Genomic DNA, 21,303 nt, shown 5'->3' on the forward strand with positions numbered 1-21,303 from the left:
GGCTGACTACAGTCCATGGGGTCACAAAGAGTTGAACAGGACTAAGGGAATGAACACACACACGTCCATTGGGGTCACAAAGAGTTGAACAGGACTAAGGGAATGAACACACACACATTCATTTCCACTCCCACCCCGCTTATACAAAGCAAAGCTGTTAAGACAGCCAGAAAATGCTTAGAGCTTTAAGTAAACATCTGGCTTCTGAAATAGAGAAAAAGAGTTGTGGACAATTTAGGCTGCTGATCACAGAGGTGTCAGCCAGTTATCACCTGGGTGGCAGCTTACAGTTCGGAAACCTTCTCCTACACTGTTAGAATAATTTCACTTCATATTCTTATCCTTCCCCAAATTCCATTAACAGAGCTGCTAGTAAAGAGCTCAGGACATCGTTAAGTACCAATAAACATTTGTGGACTTGAATTTGAAATTATCTTAGCAGACAGCATAATGCAATAGTAAAGTTTATAAGCTTTGGAGTCAGACAAATCAGTCTTCCATTTATTAGCTATGTGATTTTTGGCAAGTTACTTAATCTCTTCAGGCCCCAATTTCCTCATCTTTAAAATGATAATGAGAAAGCCTTCACTTTTAAGTGTTATGAGTATGAGGATTAAATTAGAAAATTATTCTAAAGCACTTAGCAGAGGTCAGACACATATGAGGGCTAAACAAACAGCAGCAATTATTATTCAAAGTCAGCCTCCTCGAAATGAAAAAGAAAAAAGAAAAAACCTAACAGGGAACGGGATCTACACGTTAGTAGAAATCCAATGCATCAGATTGTTACTGGCCTAATTCCTAACTTGGATCACCAGCATTAGAAGATAGTAGTTTTCACTGAAAATCAAGAGGAGAACTTTTAAAGAAACTGGTCCTCTGGGGTAGGGGAGGGACAGAAGAGGCCAGGGTGAAATGTCACAGAGTCTGACCAGGGCAGTTAAGTGGCCCTGAGCCTCTGAGGAAAGGGAAAGGGGACTCTTATCAAATTAACAAAGGATTCAGAATGGATGGTGGGAGGATGCTAAAACTACACTACACATTTGTTCCTTTTAACACTTTGCTTAAGGTCATCTCTGCACCTCCCAAGGAAGCAAAAAAAGAATTGATTGCTCCTTCCTCATGTATTTCACAGCTCCATGAGATGCAGGTCTGCTGTTATTAACATTATATTTCAGACAACTTGGATTAAACACTCCTTTGGGGACTACGTTAGGAGTATGACCACTATTTATGACATATCCTTTTTCTATTAAAAAACAGATTCTAAGTTTCAGGGACTTCATAAGCAAAACATTTGGTTCAGACTTGTTCAACAAATTTGCATTCTAGACACAGAGACAATATTTAAATATAAAAAAGCATAAAGTGCAATTCAAAATAGCACATAATTTAATGCAAAAATAAGTGGAGGACTTGACAACTGCTATAGGGGCTTAAAAATGTTCAAGTGGGTAGGAGAAATGCTATGAACAAAGGGAGGAAAGCAACAAGAACAGAAATACATGCAGAATGTAAGGAAACCAGCCCAGCTTTACTAGAGGGTCCTGCTGGAAAGTTTACTCCCAAATATCAAAGATCCATGAACTACGCTTTAAGGAGTTGGTGTTTCTTCTAAAGGCAATAGGACTGTGCTATGTGCAAAGCAGTAACATGGTTTTAGAAAGACTAATCTGGCAGTAATAGTCAAAGTAGTTGAAGGACAAAGAACTGAGGCAGGACTCAGAAGGGTACTTCAATTACTTACTATAAAGAGATAAAGTCCTATAGTTAGGTTACTGGCAAGAAGAAGGAAGATGTTGTTCAGTCGCTAAGTCGTGTCCGACTCTTTTGGCGACCCCGTGGACTGTAGCCCGTGAGGCTACTCTGTTCATGGGATTTTCCAGGCAAGAATACTGGAGTGGGTTGCCATTTCCTCCTCCAGCTTATCTTACTGACCCAGGGATGGAATCCATGTCTCCTGTATTGGCAGGAGGATTCTTTCCCACTGAGCCACCTGGGAAGCCCAATAAGAAAGGAGAGAAGGGATTAAACAAATGTTTCAAAGGACTTGGCAATGGATGGATATGAGACAGTAGGAAGAATTAAGGATAAGATTGTTTTAGCTAGTATGACTGAAAGTGTCAGAAGTTAAATATGACTTAGCAATTCCCACCCAATACTTGAGACCAAGAAAAATTCCTATTTTTTTTTTAATTTTTTTAAATTTTTTTTATTAGTTGGAGGCTAATTACTTCACAACATTTCAGTGGGTTTTGTCATACATTGATATGAATCAGCCATAGATTTACACTTATTCCCCATCCCGATCCCCCCTCCCGCCTCCCTCTCCACCCGATTCCTCTGGGTCTTCCCAGTGTACCAGGCCCGAGCACTTGTCTCATTGCATCCCAAAAATTCCTATTTTAATCATGGAAAATGTTTGACAAATGACTCCATCCAGAGGATTTCATGACAAGAGTCCCATTAAACCACATGGTAACTTTCCAGGTTAATATATTCTAATCTAATTCCAAACATGACACTGAATTCGGGCTTCGTATTTCATTCCAGTGATCAAGAAGGACTTCTCATGAGTTTGAAAAATACTGAGTCAGTTGATAATACCAAAATGCTTTACAATAATATCCAGTATTACATCAGAAAGAAGCTTTAGGTTGAGCCACTTAAGCGCTGAATAAAGGGTTTGGCTGTTTCTTGTCTCACATTATTACCAATGAAAAATTGAGAATCTAATTTAAAAATCCTAATACACTTAACATTTATCATATCAAATTTCTAACTGCAGTTTTATCTTCCAAAATAGGGTAAGGATGTGAGCATATTGAAGAGCACACCTCAAGGGTTTTTTGGATTAACATGATTAATAATAGCAATTCAGCTTAGAAATATGAGAGGTTTTAGATAAAAAATTATTTAAAAAATAAATTCTTTTTTTCCTCTTAAAGAATTATTTTTTATGAAAATGTAATGTTCTCTGGGAGAGAAAACTCTAGGGACAACCTATTAATTAATAACTAATTAATTTATTCATGCATTCATCAAACATTTGTTAACTTTCTACTATGTGCCAGGCACTAGGATGGGAGATGGTTGGTACAAAAAAGATACTTGACCCTTCTTTGTCTCCCTGAAAGCAGGAAGTGAACCGCCAATGAAAAAAATACCCTCCCTGTACCAGGAGCCTAGGAAGCATCCTTACCACCAGAAACAGGGAATTTAGGGCTGAGATGGTTATAGTAACAAACCTTGTTTCTTTTTCACTAAATTACCACCCCAAGCCCAAATGTCTTTGCTGTTGTCAATTCTTCTGGATTTTGTTTCTTTGTTTAAAAGGTATAAAAGCTGCCTGCTTTGGTCCCTTCTTTAAGTATCAGATTTTTATGGGGCTCCTGCATCTACAAAATTAAATCTGTTGTTTGGCTTTTGTTAACCAGTCTCATGTCAATTTAATTCTTAGGCCAGCCAAAGAACTTAAAGGGGAAGAAGGGAAAAGTTTTCTCCCCTCTACCATCCCAAACATAAACAGAATCAGAAATAGAAAATCAACAAGGAAAGAGAAATTAGAAGCTAGAAAGTTGTTGGCATCCACACAGAGGTGATACTTGAAGCCGTAAGAATACATGAGATTGCTCAGCAGAGGAGACAGAGGAGCAGAGCCAAACTCCAGGAACACCCAGGTACTCCTCTAGAGCTAAAACTTGTTTTCTGTGACACCAGCCAGGAGAAGCTGGAAGAAATGTGAAGAATCATTGAAACAGTAACACATACACATAGGAGAAAGCATATTATAGCAGAAGGGATAAAAATATCAGCTTAAAAAATAGATTTTAAAGCACTGAACTCTAAGAATATAAAGCAGAAAGCAGCCTGTCAACAACAGAAAATTCTGTGGAGAAAACCCAGACTTACTGTTGGATCCTGTGTCTCTCTGAGTTTGTGCGTAAATGACAACAATTTGTCCAAAGCTTCCGGAGGCATATTTGGGACCTATTTTATGAGAGGATTAAGGAAAGAAAGAATAAATTGGGATATATGATCAAGCAACCAAAAATTATGGCTACTTATCAAACAATATTAAAATTATGTTTTTATAAAGTCTCTGATTATAGGTATCACGCTTAACCTGTGGATAAAGTTGCTTATTCATCTTCTCAGGAAACACTTTTGCCTCTGTTTTCTCTTTAAGAATCAGATCAAGAAGATGTGGTACATATATACAATGGAATGCTACTCAGCCATAAAAAAGAATAAAATAATGCCATTTGCAGCAACATGGATGCAACCAGAGATTACCACACTAAGTGAAGTGAAGTCAGAAAGAGAAACACAAATACCATATGATATCACTTATATGGGGAATCTAAAATATGACACAAATGAACCTATCTATAAAAACAGAAATAGAATCAGAGATATAGAGAATAGACTGGAGGGGGGAGGAGGGAAAGGGAGGAGGGATGGGGAAGAAGGGGGTAAGGGATGAATTGGGAGTTTAGGATTAGCAGATGCAAACTGGTATATATAGAATGGGTAAACAATAAGGCCCTACTGTATAGCCCAGAGAACTATATTCAACAGCCTGTGATAAACCAGAATAAAAAAGAGTATGAAAAAGAATGTATATATACGTATAACTGAGTCACTTTGCCATACAACAGTAATTAACACAACATTGTAAGTCAACTATACATAAAAAAAAAAAAAAAAAAAAAGAATCAGGTAAAACCAGGCCGTTCTTCATTTACAATTCTATCACAAGGATAAAACTGAAAGGAACCGCTAACCAATTAAAAACTGGCACATAGTGCACCATAAGAAACTTCTCATATATCACATCCATTTCTGTCAGCTTCAACTCTAATTCAGGCATTTTTCTTACGAAACCAAACTCCTTCATTTAGCAGCAACCTTACACCTATGTCTACTAAGAGACTTAATATATCCTTGTATAAAGGGAAGATGCTCAAACTGTCCATTTTTTCAAGGACTTAAAAACCTGTTATAAACCATAATGGAAAAGAACATGAAAAAGAATGTATACATATATATATATGTGTGTGTGCTTGTGTGTGTATATATGCATATACACACATATGTGCATTTCTGAATCACTTTGCTATATAGCAGAAACTAACACAACATTGTAAATCAACTGATTTCAGTAAAATAAATATGAAAATAATCCCCACATATCTGAGGGGCATGATCTACTTATCAATGAAATATAAAGAACAGTTGCCCGAAAACATATATTCACTGCTTTTAAGTACAGAGTTTAATTTAATATGTATTTGAGTTGATAAGAAGAAAATTTTACTTAAACAATAACAAAATTAAAATTTTAACTTAAAAAGAGCAGGAGATGTTAGAATAATGATTGGTATAACATGACAATTTCAGAAACAAATTGTTCATGGTTTCTCTGTGCATTTAAGTACTTTGAATTTTTAAAACTCAAAGCTCTATACCATATATACTCATTCATTCTTTTTTTTTTTTTTTCATTCATTCTTTAAATCAATCCTGTGATGTAGTAAGTAGTATCATCCCCATCATCAGATGAAGAAAATATGGTTGAGTAATTTACCCAAGATCCAGAAGCTAATAAGCAGTGGATCTGACATTTAAAGGCAAGATTTTTGACTTTAAAGTCTACACCCTTATCCACAACCATGCTCACAAGACCTAAAATTAAAATAATTCATTCTAGTATTGCAAAGGGGATGAGTGTAGTTATTAGTGCTCTAGAACAGTACTGTCTAGCAGAATATTCTACAATGATGGAAATGTTCTTTATGCTATCGGCATGCCATGGCCACTTGAAATAAGACTGAGCAACCAAATTTTCAAATTTGATTTAATGTGGCTAGTGCTACTACACTGAGCAGTGAAGTCCCAGAATTCCAAAAGTTCTAAATATAATGCTTGGTTAAGACAGACACCACAATAATAGATTACAGGCACTCCAAGCCACTAGACAGCTAACCAGTGAAGTACAGGCTATACTACAATCCCAAGGTGACCAGAAATACCTAGGATTTTCCACAAAACCTATGGAACTAAAATATATTCGGCCTCCTCTTGTAGTTGGAGGAGAAAATGGCAACCTACTCTAATATTCTTGCCTGTGAAATCCCAGGGACAGAGGAGCCTTGGGCTTCAGTCAATGGGCTCGTTAAAAGTTGGACACGACTTAGTGACTAAACCACCACCACCACCACCCCTTTTAGTAGGAGCTTTAAATAGTCACCTTTGGCTGAATCTAAAAGGAAAAAGAATCCCCAAACTGTCTCCACAGGAGGAAAATGGAAAGACAGCCCAAATGCCTGGTTCTTAGAGTGTGGTCCCCTGACCAACAGCACCAGCATCGCCTGAGTACTTCAGACATGTAAATTCTCATTTCCATCCCAGAATCGCTGGCTCGGCGATCTGTAATTTAACAAGCCCTCCAGATGATCCTGAAAAGTGTTGACGTCTGAGAACCATTTTATAAGGAAATTTGGAAATAAACAGTGAGAAAAAGCCAAAAATATCCAACTCTGCTCAAGCAGGTGTCAAAAATGCCTTAAAAAGAGAGTAACTGAAGGCAACAGGCTTGTGCTGGCCTCACTCTTACCATTTCCTTAATCACTTGGATTTCTTCACTTTTGACAAGTGGTTTCATGTAATGGAAAAAGAACATGGTTAAGAATTCTGGCCCCAGCCACTGCTGTGTTGTGCTTCCAATAACAGGGGGTTCTGCCAAGGCGATGATTCTGAAGGAGGGGTGAACAGGAAAAATCGATCTAAAAGGGAAAAAAAAGCTTTTTAAGCATAACCTTTTGTGTTAGAAATTAGGTCACAGTAGCTAAAGCCTAGACAATAATAAGACTATGGTACAGATAAAGCTATTACCCAAAGAACAAGCTTTGAAAAAACAAAGGTCAGGACATTCTAAAAACCTAAGATTAAAACAAAAGAAGAATTACCAAAGGTTAATATGTGATGTACCGTGTCAACTGATGAAACTCCATCCCCGGCATGAATCACTGTTTTGGGGAACATGAATCCATGTTTTGGATATGTTGTTATACCTACAATAAATCTACTCCACAGTCCCTTGAAGAAGAAAGTGAAAGTGAAAGTCACTCAGTTGTGCTCGACTCTTCGCAACCCCATGGACGATACAGTCCATGGAATTCTCCATGCTGGAGTGGGTAGCCTTTCCCTTCTCCAGGGGATCTTCCCAACCCAGGGATCAAACCCAGGTCTCCCACATTGCAGGCAGATTCTTTACCAGCTGAGCCACAAGGGAAGCCCGATAGTCCCTTGAAACATAACACCAAACAGTTTATATTCATTACATAGGTCCCTTGTCTTTGTCCAAAATCTTCTGTCTTGCAAGGAACTTCTGTCAGTCACAGAAAGACCAAGAAGTATAACTCAGGATGAAGAGACTTTTTACAATGCAGAAAATTTAAGTAGCATAGGGGATCAGATTAAAATTCAAATTTGGATTGGCAATAAGAATACTTAGTTCTTTAAAAGGTGGAGAAAAATGAACTTCTATGTAATTCACTCTTTTGTCATTTAATAGGAAACAATATGATTTTTACAGTGATCTCTTTGATAAATCGCTGTTGGGAATCTGAAGATGTAAATATATGATAAGATTTCCTATGGTGTGTGAAATGAACTTGAGTAGTTTCAGAAGAAGGGGCTAGAAACCCTTTATCATGATCTAATCATGAGTAATATCAGTTCTTATCAATTTTCAAAACTGTAGTGCAAATAGACCTTTTGCAGGTTATATCATCCTTGCTGAGAAAGGAGGAATGAAACTCAACCACTTGCCAAGATTTTCAGAAAAACAAAAATAAAGGGACCTAAACGGCATTTCTTCATTGTCATCAACTATTATGATAGAACTCAACAGTTACGTGGCTGGGCAATGAGAGTATCAGGAGATGAGATATGTGTAGAGAGAATCAGATAAATACTCTGAAGATTTCAGAGCAGAAAAAGTCCTCCCAATACAATAGGAAGGTTCACTGAGTCCCTGACAGTATGATTTAGAATTTTAGAGGGCCACAGCATCATTTGTAAGCCAGGGAAAAGCAGTTTTTAGGAATAATCATATGAAACGTCTACATGAGTTCATAAAAGCTACCAAATACCATTTCATTTCGCTAGGTGGGGGGCGGGGGGAGACTTATTTATAGATCTTCGAGCATAGCATGGGGATGATCTGTCCAAAGAAGTTGTACTAGGAAAAGAGAAAAGGATAACAACACAGACAATGACTTGAGAGTCCTAAGGATGGCACGATCGCTCAGGATTGCTGGAAACTACAGTCACACAACAAAACCTAGACAGAAAATTCTATGATCTGAAAAGAGAAGATTATTCCATTTTCCACTTCTGTTAAGTGGTTTGCCATAATCCAGAAAGTCTGCTTCAGGGCCCAGCAACAGATGTCGGATTCATCTTTGATCCTCTTCTCTCCTAGCTGGGACAAAAGAAGGTGGGAGAGACAGAGCCTGCTTATTTGTGCTTTGCTCAAAATTAAAGCTGCAGATGTAGTTTTCCACTCAAGATGGTGAGGGATACTAAATTAGGGAAAAAACAAAACCAACATCCAACAAGCAAGGGGAATTTCAATTGCCATCCTCAAACCAACAGGCGAAGAAGCAAGTGCCACAGGTATGCTGCAGATTCGGGCCTAGAAGAACAGCTAACATGAAGGCAAGCCAGGCTGGTTTTAACTTAAACATGGAGATGGTCATTGCTTATGAGGTACATTGTGGCTTGTTTTTTGGTACGGACTCTAGCACAGTGGCTTCCCAGGTGGTGTTAGTGGTAAAGAACCCGCCTGCCAATGCAGGAGATGTAAGAAACGCAGGTTCTATCCCTGGGTTGGGAAGATCCCCTGCAGTAGGAAATAGCAACAACCCACTCCAGTATTCTTGCCAAGAAACTTCCACGGACAGAGGAGCTCGGTAGGCTACAGACCATGGGGTCACAGAGTCTAACACAACTGAGCATGCGCGCGTACACACACTCACACCAGCAGGGTACCCAGGTGAACGGGCCAAATTTAAAGGCGGTGGTTTCTGATGATAGCTGATGTGTCAGGAAAATAAGTATTAGTATAAGCTGACTATAAAAACAGCCAACTGCTAAATAACAGGATGAGAAGAACCTGTTTGCTTGCTAAGTTGTCCACGAAGGCTTCCTTACATATAAACAGGTCATATGGAAATGTATTTCCTGATGATGTTATGTTCTCTGAGTCTGAAAGTTAGAGAGCAGAGTATGCCTGAGGATGGGCCGTGTACTCCCAGACGTGATATGACATGCATGCGTGTGTGCTAAGTCTCTTCAGTAACATCTGACTCTGTGTGATCCTGTGACTGTAGCCCGCCAGGCTCCTCTGTCCATGGAATTCTCCAGGTAAGAAGACGGGAGTGGATTTCCATGCCCTTCTCTAAGGAATCTTCAAACCCAGGGATCAAACCCAAGTCTCTTACGTCTCCTGCATTGCAAGTGGGTTCTTCACCACTAGTGCTACGTGGGAAGCTCTGTGATCTGACATACTGGTGGGTAACAGAAAGTCTGAAGAAGTAATAAATAATTGAGAATTAGGAAACATACACTATGAAAATTTTAAATCAAGGTTAACTTCAATTTTACTAGAATTTAACAACAAATAACAATTGAAACTAAAGATACGGATTAACTTCAGATAAATAGATATCATTTCATAAAGATTAAAAAACTTTAAAGCAGAAAGATCTTTTACAAAGGCTTAAAATATTGGAGCCAATATGTTTATTTCGGGGCATAAGTACACGTTTTTAGAAAGTAAAGTACTTACCAATGCTTCTCAGCAATAAAAAGGAAATGAATTATTGATACACAACAACATGGAATATCTCAAAATAATTATGCTGAGAGGCCAGAGCCAAAGAGTACATACTGTGCAAATACATTTATATAAAGCTCTAGAAAATGCATATAGAAAATTTTCTATAAAGAAAGCTGAGCACCAAAGAATTGATGCTTTTGAACTGTGGTGTTGGAGAAGACTCTTGAGAATCCCTTGGACTGCAAGGAGATCCAACCAGTCCATCCTAAAGGAAATCAGTCCTGAATATTCATTGGAAGGACTGAGGCTGAAGCTGAAACTCCAATACTTTGGCCACCTGATGCAAAGAGCTGACTCATTTGAAAAGATCCTGATGCTGGGAAAGATTGAAGTCAGGAGGAGAAGGGGACAACAGAGGATGAGATGGTTGGATGGCATCACCAACTCAACGGACATGAGTTTGACTGGCGTGCTGCAGTTCATGGGGTCGCAAAGAGTCGGGCACAACTGAGCAACTGAACTGAACTGAGAAAATGCACGTTATATAGACTAACAGGGAGCAGATTGCTGGGGTGAGAGAGGGTGGTGAGAGGATTAAAAAGCGGTCTGACAGCACTTTGGAGATCATGGAGGTATTTATTATCTTGATTGCGGTGACAGTTTCATAGGTGTATAAAATACAAAAAATTATCAAACTGTACACTGTAAATATATAGATTTGTATATTTGAATTACAAAGCTATTAATAAAACCAAAACTTCAATAAATTTCTATCTTCTGAAGGAAATTATATGCTACATTTTTGTCAAATGTGTATGTTAAAGAACTTGAAACAGTAACATAGAAGGCTTTTATAAAGATACTAATCATGAACTGAAAAAGGATTTTGTAACTGGCCTTTCACACTATAATACTAATGTTCCAACTCAGAACCTGGAGGTTATACAGGTCTGTACACAGTCCATATTTCTCCTGCTTGGCAATGTAGCAAAGCAAATTCCTACTTCCTCTTTATACCACACAATGTCTAGTGTGACAGATAAGTAAATAGTTAAATAGATAAATGTATTGCTGTTGTTAATAACCACCAGTGCAAGAACCTTTTTGAAGACCTTTGTTGGCAAAGACAAAACAAAGATAAGTGGTAAGAAGCGAGAATAATGGTTTTCATCAAGAGCAGAGCAGCTAGTCTAAATCTGGTCTTGAATGAATTTTTGAGAGAAGGTGCATTCTTGTATCAAACATGTGATACATTTGTGTATAAAAAGACATAAGCAATACATACAATAATAAGTAATATGGCTTCCCTGGTGGTTCAGTGGTAAAGAATTCATCTGCAATGCAGGAGGCTGCCTGCAATGCATTGGATCCCTGAGTCAGGAAGATCCCCTGGAGAAAGAAATGGTAACCCACTCCAGTATTCTTGCCTGGGAAACCCCATGGACAGAGAAGCCTGGCGGGTTATAGTCCATGGGGTGCAAAGAGTTGGATACAACTTCGTGACTAAACCACTACCACCACAGACCCTTCATAAGCACAGAGTTTAGAACTTTTCCTTGACCATAAAAATGTTTAGGATTATTTTTCAAAATCAGAATTTGCTTACAGCACTTTGTTTTGAGAACCAAACACAGAGACTTGGGCATAAAATCCTGGATCTAACTTGAATTTTGTTAAAAATGTACACAGGCTAATTTTCTAGCAAAGAGATCCTGAGGTTTCTAGGGGAAGTAGGAAAGAATGCTCTGATCCTAACTACCTTCAAACGTGAGTAAGAGTAAAATCTAACAGATTGAGGATTGTGCCCAATGTCCACGCACAGTCCACAACTGATTAACAGAAACTAGAAGATTATAAACTGTCTTCAATGTTTAATAATAATCAATAAAAAACAGTCAATAAAAATACAGAAACATTAGAACATATATAATTACCACTGAGACTAGGCCTCTAATCTTTATTGTTTTCCTGAGATAACCAGAAGCCTACTTCTGGTAAAATAAACTGTTGGTAATTCACAGAGGTCTTACCCACCCTCATCTAGGCTCTGACCAACAGCAGGAAGGGACACATTTAGAAGCCTGTAGTATTTGTACTCCTCCTTTCCCCAAAGAAATTTTTCTTATCAAAGGAAATAGTTCTATTTTGGTCCTTAGTTCCTGTGGGAAATGCTGGCATGGTGTCTGGTGAGCATGGCCATCATGTTATTTCTAACCACGGTGTCCACAGTATTCCAGGCGTCTTGCACTAGAAGGAAAGTCTCTGACATTTCTTAAGTTATTCCTAAAGGAACTTTAGCCATGTCATTAGCTGCAAAGAATGCCTGCAGAGTACTACAGAAACGATCGAGGCATACGGTAAAATCAGACACAAAGAAGGTCAGCAAAGGAGTCAAATATAATTGTATAGAAACTGGGTTTCATACTATGAAGTTGAAAGGCTTGATAGCTCACTGCTAATAGCTGATAATTATGAGACCCTATGAGACTTGGGGCCTTATGAGACTTGTCATTAAGGGCAAAGTAGTCTTAATTAGTAGGTTCATAAAAGGAAACATTGCTAGCTCAGAAAGTTATTGAAAACTGGATGAATACAATCACTTTACCTTGAGTTTTCTAGAATTTGTTCTGGGTTAAGATTTATTCGTGATTCCAAAACATTTACTAAGTGTTCTACTATGTATCAGATACTGTGACATCTGAAACAAAGAGATGAAGTATAGGGCACTAGAGGGTCCAGACAACATTACAGTCCTCGTTCCAGTTTTTTCCTGAGACCCAAGTGCATCCTCTCCCTTTGTTTGAACACATGAGATACCACCAAATTCTTTTTTGTGACAATTTAAGATTGTTCTTTTGTTGCTGTTACTTGTAACTGCAGGATTCCTGCTGAACACAAACATGAAAATTGTTCCTATCTGAAAGCCAAAAGGTATCTAAATTTACCAAACTGGGTCTAGAAGCAAAGTAGCCTAAATCTGACTTCCTTTCCTTCTACCTTTGATCATTTTCTGTATCTCAAACTCCCCACAAGGAAACAAAGTATTAATAGATGAGTTTATTTAAAGATGAAGAGTAATAATAATCACTTTGCTGCACCTCAGTTCTATGCTTAGGTATGGAATGAAAGGATAGAAGACTCGAGTGATGAGTTTCTAATTTATAGTTCAGATGCTCATGCCAAGAGTGACATATTAGATATGGACAGAACACAGGGTCAACTCATGCTAGACAATGGTCATATTACTTACAAGAACAACTCATGAAACTAATTTTCTCACAGGACACGAATTTCCCACTTTTCATGCTATACTATTTCCTTTCCGTGGAGCTGCCCACTCTCCACCAAAGGAAAATAGCCTGGACACATGTAGTCAAGTGGTTGAAAGGAAGAATCTAATCTACTATAATCCTAAGGGACAACATATTTATTCCAAGAAAACAGTGTGTTTCTCTGGTTTAAAAAAGGAGCAACACTGATGAGGAAAGGAACCAGGCTTTCAACTGGCAGAAACTCTTCAGACAGAGAGGAGAATCCATTTTGAGACAACTCGCCTCTGAAAAGTTAATTAAGTCCTGATAAATTGATAGAATGTAACAGAAAGAAAGAGAAGGTCAGCCCAGGAAGTTCAACACCTAACTGATGATATATACAGAAGAGACACCAGTGGAAACAGGACAGTGGGAGTGGAGAGGGGTGACATGTACACTGCACATATGCAGAGCAACAAGTCCAAATCAGGGCTAGTCAGAACACGCCACGGGAGAAGGATGAAATGGACAGAAGATGAAATTTATAGGATACCTGAAGTGCCTGAGTGTGCTCAGAGGAGACAGAGACAACAGGCAAAATGCCTCTACAAATTTAAGAGGATAGAAATTATATCAAGTGTTTTTTCCAACCACAAGGGTATGAAACATGAATCAATTATATGGAGAGAAACAGAGACTTCCTTGGTGGTGCAGGGAAGTGGGAGTGGTTAAGAATCTGCCTGCCAATGCAGGGGACACGGGTTCCACCCCTGGTCTGGGAAGACTGCACCTGCCACGGGGCAACTAAGCCCATGCGCACGCCTACTGAAGCCGTGCTCCACAAGAGAAGCCACCTCAACGAGCAGTCTCTGCACTGCCAACTAGAGGGCAGGCCCTGCTCACTGCAACCAGAGAAAGTCCACGCGCAGCAACAAAGACCCACTACAGCTATAAACTAACTAACTAAAGAAAGGAATGGGGAAACACAAACACGGGGATACTAACCAACATGCTGCTAAAAAACCCCATGGATCAATGAAGAAACTGAAGACGAAACTAGACAATGTCTCAAGACAAACTGAAAATAAAAACACAGCTTTCTAACACCCATATGAGGCAGCAAAAGCAGTTCTAAGAAGGAAGTTCACAGAAATACAAGCCCACCCCAAGAAACAGGAAAATTCTCAAATCTAAGTTACCATCTAACAGAATTAGAAAAAGAACAAAAGCCCAAAGTCAGTAGAAGGAAAGGGGAAAAAAAATCAGAGAAAGAAAAAGTAGATACCAAAAAATAATTGTAAAGATCAATGAAACCGAGAGCTGTCTTTTTTTTCCCTTAATGATGAACAAAACGGATAAGCCTTTAGTCAGACTCATCTGGGGGGGGGGGGGGGGGAGGGCGGGAAGAAGACCCGAATAAACAAAATAAGTAATGAAAGAGAAGATATTACAATCAATATCACAGAGGTTAAAAAATAACATAAGAGAATACTATAAACAGTTACATGCCAACAAATTAGATAACTAGACTAGACATATACTATCTTCCCAGACTGAATCAGAAAGAAATAGACAATTTGAACAGACTGATCACTAGCAGTGAAATTGAATTAGTATTCAAAAAACTCCTATGCAAGTCCAGGATCGGATGGCTTCACAGGGAAATTCTATCAAACATATAAAAAAGGGCTATAACTATCCTTCTCTAACTACTCCAGGATCGGATGGCTTCACAGGGAAATTCTATCAAACATATAAAAAAGGGCTATAACTATCCTTCTCTAACTACTCCAAAAAATTAAAGATAAGGGAACACAAATTTGTGTTATACCAAAACCAAACTAAGACAGTACAAAAAAGAATATTAGATGTTAAAATAGATGCAAAAATTATTGACAAAACAATAACAAACCAAATTCAATACAGATGAATGTGAATATAGATGCAAATTTTTTTGACAAAATAATGACAAACCAAATTCAACAATCTATAAGCAGGATTATATATCATTATCAAGCAGGATTTATTTCAGGGATGCAATGATGATTAAACATCCACAAATCAATCAGTGTGATATATCACATCAAGAAAAATAAGGTTAGAAATCACATGATTATCTTAATAGATGCAGAAAAAGCATTTGACAAAATTCAACATCCACGCATGATAAAAAAAACTCTTATCAAAATTGGTATAGAGGAGACACATCTCAACATAATAAAGGCCATTTATGACAACCCAAAGAAAACATCAACAAAATAAAAAGACAGCCTATGGAATGGGAGAAGGTATCTGCAAATGATATGTCTGATTAGGGATTAATATCCAAAATACACAAACAGTTCATACAGCTTAGGGCCGAAAAAAAACCAAACCAAACAACCTGACTGAAAAATGGCAGAAGATGTGAATAAGTATTTTTCCAAACAAGTTTTACAGATGGCCAAAAGGCACCTGAAAAGGATGCTCAACACAGCTAATCGTTAGAGAAATGGAAATTGGAACTACAGTGATGTGCCCTCTCACACCTATCAGACTGGCTACCACCAGAAAGACCACAGACAGCAAATGCTGGTGAGGATGTGGAGAAGAGGGAGCCCTAGTACACTGCTGGTGGGATGTACACTGGTGTTGCCTCTATGGAAAACCATATGGAGGGTCCTCAGAAAAAAAAAAAAGAGCAAACTAAAATGGAGCTACCATATGATCCAGCAATTCTACTCCAAAGTATGTAATCCAGGAAATGAAAACACTAATCTGAAGAGCTATATGCACCTCCGTGTTCACAGCAACATTACAGCAGACGCAATATGGAAACACCCTGTGCTCATCAACAGATAAACAGATACAGAAGATGTGGCACGTATACACTAGAATATTACTCTGTGTAAAAAGAATGGAATACTGCCATTTGCAGCAATGTGAATGAATCTAGACAATATTACGCTAAGTGCAATAAAGTTAGACAAAGACAAATGCTATATGTTTTCACTTGTGCAATCTAAAACAAACACACAAAACAAAGGAACAAAGGAATACAACAGACACAGGGAACAAACTAGTAGTTACCAGCTGGGAGAGAAGCAGAGAGGAGCAAGACAGAAATAGAAGATTACGATGTACAAACTACTATGTATAAAGTAAGCTACAAAGATACACTGTACAATCTATAGAAATACTGAATCACCATGTTGTACACTTGAAAATAATATTACAAATCAACCACATTTCAATTAACACACACACACACACACACACTCACACACAAAAATATTTGTATAATAACTGGATACTTACTAGTTGTCTTAAAAATAAAAAGTCAAGTCAAATTGGAAAACTTATTTTTTTGGTGCAAACAAAGTATAAATTTATATTTGCCAACATTTTAAAGAAACTCGCCTTCACTAATAAGTTTCTGTGAGGTAACAAGAGATCCAACCAGTCCATCCTAAAGGAAATCAGTCCTGAGTGTTCATTGGAAGGACTGATGCTGAAGCTGAAACTCCAATACTTTGGCCACTTAATGCAAAGAACTGACTCATCTGAAAAGACCCTGATGCTGTGGAAGATTGAAGGCAGGAGGAGAAGGGGACGACAGAGGATGAGATGGTTGGATGGCATCACCGACTCAAAGGACATGAGTGTGAATAAACTCTGGGAGTTGGTGATGGACAGGGAAGCCTGGCGTGCTGCAGTCCATGGGGTTGCAAAGAGTCAGACATGACTGAGCAACTGAACTGAACTGAACAAGAAAAAAAGAAAAGAAGGCAACTTCTTTATCTGTGTTCCCACAGCATTATGTAGAGATCTTTATTGTAATATTTAAAAGCTGCATTTTAATTTTTTATTTATGTATCTGCTGCTCTTCACATGTATGCAATTACTAACTTTAGGAAAAATAGAACATACATAAAAAGAGAAAAATAACTGTAGTCTACTGAATGATTCAGCAGTGTACAGTCCTGTGCTATCATAATAATGCAAACACTGAATGAAGCTCTAAACAAAATTATGACCTAATATTTAGGAAGGATGGGAGATAGGAAGTATGCATGTGCAGTGGGAAAAAGGATGGTGGAAGAAATCTAAACTGTAACTTTCCATAGTAGGAAATCAATGGGCAGTACCCAACACTGAAAAATAAATCAAGAAATGTCAATAAAAGCATATTATTTAGTGATATGGAGGTAAATATCAAAAGAAACAGCTGAGTTGAAAGTGGTGGTCTCTGAGGAATAGGCAACAGGAAAGTGTCCCAGGACACATAACAGAGGACTGGTATTTTTCCATAAAAGCTTTGAAAAACTGTCTGGCTCAAGTTTTATGCATATTTAACAATAATTTTTTTAAAAAACAAAAATTTTTTAAATCAGTGAAGGAAATAAGCAGTGCTATGATCTGTCTCCGCCGGTCTCAGAGTGACTTCTGGAGACAGAACTGAGCCTGGTTTCATTCATGGGAATGATGAAAATCAAGAGTGATGAAGACAGGACTCTTTGGGGAAAAAACACTACCAACCAATCTGAGTCAAATCCTGAATGTGAAGCCTGGGGCCACTTCATTCCTGAGAATGTTTTCATTTGTAAAACTGCTTGTGACCATAAGGGAGAACTTGGGTTCCTTTCATCGAAAAGGGCTGCCATTTCCTGGACATTTGGTGAGAAGACAATGCTCCTCAAGTCCTGAGGGAAACACAATGGGCAGTCCTGCTGGGAGCTGTTGCCCACCTGCTCTGATTCATCTCCCTGAAAATGCAACCGTTCCCTGACAGGTGAGTCACATGCAAATAAGGTACAGTAGTTGAATGTCATAAGCTCAAGGTATGATATGAGAGGGCTCTTTATAATTTGCCTCCCTAAACACTCGACCAAACCACTTACTGGGCTAGAAGGATCTGATGATAGGCAATAGCTGTGTAATCAAGCGAATTTTTACAGAGATAATAAGATTAAATATTTTTTCTCTATGAAAAAATTCCAAGGATAAAACATAAACACAGTAAGAAACACACATAATTACCATTTGCTGGATTTCATTGTTTTAAATATGGCAGCAAGTCCTTTAGGGGAAGGAGTGGCTTCAATCAAGTAAGATTCAATTAAGTGGCTGGAAATTCCCCAAAGTACTAATAATAATCTCTAATTACGTGATGATATCCATGGAAATGCAATGAGGCAGAAAATTACTTATAATTGCCAGATATCTTCTAAAGGAAAGCATAGTGTGCAGCTGAAAGAAATATTTTCTTTGAAACTTCTTAATTTGAAGATTTTAGGGAGCTAGGCATGAACCCTGGTATAGTGGGGAGCAGGCTGCCCCTCACGATCAGTGGGGACAGCCAATCTCATCTACAAACAATAAATGCTGGTAAGGATGTGGACAAAAGGAAACCCTCTACACCACTGTTGAGAATGTACACTGATACAGCCACTATGGAGAACGGTATGAAGATTCCTTTAAAAACTAGGAGTAAATCTACCATGTGACCCGGCACCCCACTACTGGGCACATACCCTGAGACAGCCACAATTCTAAAAGACACATGTACCCCATTGTTGACTGCAGCACTATTTACAATAGCTAAGAATGGAAACAACCTTAGATGCCCATCTACAGATGAATGGATAAAGAAGATGTGGTACATACACACAGTGGAATATTACTCAGCCATAAAAAAGAACAAACTTGAGTCAGTTCTAGTGAGGTGGATGAACCTAGAGCCTATTACATAGATTGAAGTCAGAAAGACAGAAACAAACATCATGTATTAATGCACATACATGAAATCTAGAAAAATGGTATTGATGAACCTATTTGCAGGGAAGGAATGGAGATGCAGATGTACAGGTGAACTGGTGGACACAGTGGGGCAAGGAGAGAATGGGACAAAAGGAGAAAGTAGCATCAATATATACACACTATCATGTGTAAAATAGATGGCTGGTGAGAAGTTGCTATATAATACAGGGAGCCCAGTCTGGTGCTCTGTGACGACCTAGATGGGTGGGATGGGGTTGAGTGGGAGGGAGGCTCAAAAGGGAGGGGATACGTGTGTCATTATGGCTGATTCAGACTTCCCTGGTGGCCCGGATGGTAAAGCTTCTGCCTACAATGCGGGAGACCCGGGCTCAGTCCCTGGGTTGGGAAGATCCTCTGGAGCAGGCAATGGCAACCCACTCCAGTACTCTTGCCTGGAAAATCCCACGGAAGGAGGAGCGTGGTAGGCTACAGTCCATGGGGTTGCAAAGAGTCGGACACGACTGAGCGACTTCACTTCACTTCTTCTTCATGGCTGATTCACACTGTTGTACAGCAGAAACCAACACAATATTGGAAAGCAATTTTCCTCCAATTAAAAAATAAATTAAAAAAAATTTTCAAACCCATAGGAGATTTGAAAGAACAGAATGTGAACACCCAAATATCCTTCACAATTGTTAAGATTTTACCACTTTGTGTTCTTGCTCTCCCTTGCTCATTGTTTCTATGTGGTACATTTGAGTCCATTCATCATATCTTTTTTTTACCCTGAAACGTTTGGAAGTAAGTTGAAGGCATCTTTTTACGTTATCCCTTAAATATTTCAGAATACGGCTCCTAGGAATAGAAATATTCTTTGTAAAAAATCAATAAACAGAAAGCTCAGTTAGGAAGTCAGGAAGCCAGAAGGGGGAGCTCTCACGCGCTGTGACAGACAATAGCAGGGTCAGCAGGAAGACGACCTTCCTTTTCGTGCCTGGCAAGAGCTCAGCCAGTGAGAGACTTTTAGGCTGCTAGGAATAGGATGAAAAGACACTGCATTTCCGACCCTCAATTCCACCAATGGACTCTGTTCATTATAGCTCTTCAGACTTTCTTTTTCCCTTTTAGATGAGTCCTTCCTCTTCTTCTTGTTGCATAAGGACCTGCATGTAGCTCCCCATGGTTAGAGACCCCTTACATAAACCCATTTTTGTTGGAGAAACAACTGGAGGTCTATTTGTTTTAGGTTAACACCTTCATAAACACAATACCATTATGAAACCTAAGAAAACTGACATTAATTCAATAACGTGTAAACTTTCTCAGTCATCCCAAAATATCTTTCATAGCTATTTTCGTTTGATTTCCTAATCCAGAATCCAATACACTGAATTTGGTTGCCGCAGTTCTGGAAGAAATGCTTAAATAAGACACAAAGGGCACTCCTGCAACAGGTGACGAACCTCAGAAATAACTGATCACTTTCTTGGAGGGTAGGCACAGTTAACGGTGAGGGGCTTTTTGTTTTTTTCCGAAATGATAACAAAATTTAAGACCAAAATTGAACTGCTTGGACAACAGAAGAGGGATTATCCTCTTAAAGCTAATGCTCTCATAAAATGTTTAAACACTTACATAAAAGTAGGCTGAAAGTACAGAGTACATGTGTTAGTTGCTAAGTCATGTTCAACTCTTTGCGACGACCCTACCAGGCTCCTCTGCACATGAGATTATCCAGGCAATAATACTGGAGTGGGTTGCCGTTTCCTTCTCCAGGGGATCTTCCCGACGCAGGAATCAAACCTGGGTCTCCTGCATTGCAGGCAGATTCTTTACTGTCTGAGCCACCAGGGAAGCCCTACAGAGTACATCTTGGAGAGCAAACTCAAGTCTTAAAAAGTATGCAAATAAGATCTTGTCTAGGACACCAAATTATTAAGCCGTTCAAAGTGATCTTGACTTGAGCCTAGGTTTAGAAGAATAATTTTTAAACACGTGCACTTGATAATAAGAATAAAAGTAGTGTACCCCCAATTACCTCTGCTGTAGCTGCTCATCAGACATTTGCAGCTCCTCCTTCAAGCGCATATACCTGTCTTCTCTCAGCAGCCTAGAGCCATCATAGAGGCTTAGCTCCCGATCATGGATCAGCCTAATGGACAGGAGAAGGCCAGGAAACGAATCAGTTTAAATGTTGAAGCTATTAGAAGTACAATCAGTTAGTTAATATTTTAGTCATTTTTATTATTACTGACAATTGAGTCTAACTATTTTGTTAAATGCAGTTTTTGATATTTTAAGTTGGCTAGTGCCGTTATACTTGGCAAAAACAGTTGGTTTCTGTATTGGAGGGCAGCAGTCACAGTTACTAGATGTGAACAGGGAGGATGAGGAGGAGAAGGAGCTGGAAAAGGGACGGAGGAGGGAAATGAAAAGCAACAGCTGAATGAGTGATTCAGG

At 38.7% G+C, this 21,303-nt stretch overlaps 1 protein-coding gene across 1 annotated transcript in view; it reads right to left on the bottom strand.

Annotated features, from left to right (window-relative positions):
- Positions 1 to 21,303, bottom strand: part of VWA8 (von Willebrand factor A domain containing 8) — a 366,079-nt gene that overhangs the window by 247,290 nt on the left and 97,486 nt on the right. The window contains exons 14-16 of the mRNA XM_043892308.1: positions 20,882 to 20,995; positions 6,620 to 6,788; positions 3,913 to 3,990 (exon numbers count right to left, since the gene is read on the bottom strand). Of these exons, the coding sequence (XP_043748243.1) occupies positions 3,913 to 3,990; positions 6,620 to 6,788; positions 20,882 to 20,995 (361 nt within the window). The remainder of the gene's footprint in view (positions 1 to 3,912; positions 3,991 to 6,619; positions 6,789 to 20,881; positions 20,996 to 21,303) is intronic.

Source organism: Cervus elaphus, chromosome 30 (genome assembly GCF_910594005.1).
Source record: "Cervus elaphus chromosome 30, mCerEla1.1, whole genome shotgun sequence".
Taxonomy (NCBI): domain Eukaryota; kingdom Metazoa; phylum Chordata; class Mammalia; order Artiodactyla; family Cervidae; genus Cervus; species Cervus elaphus.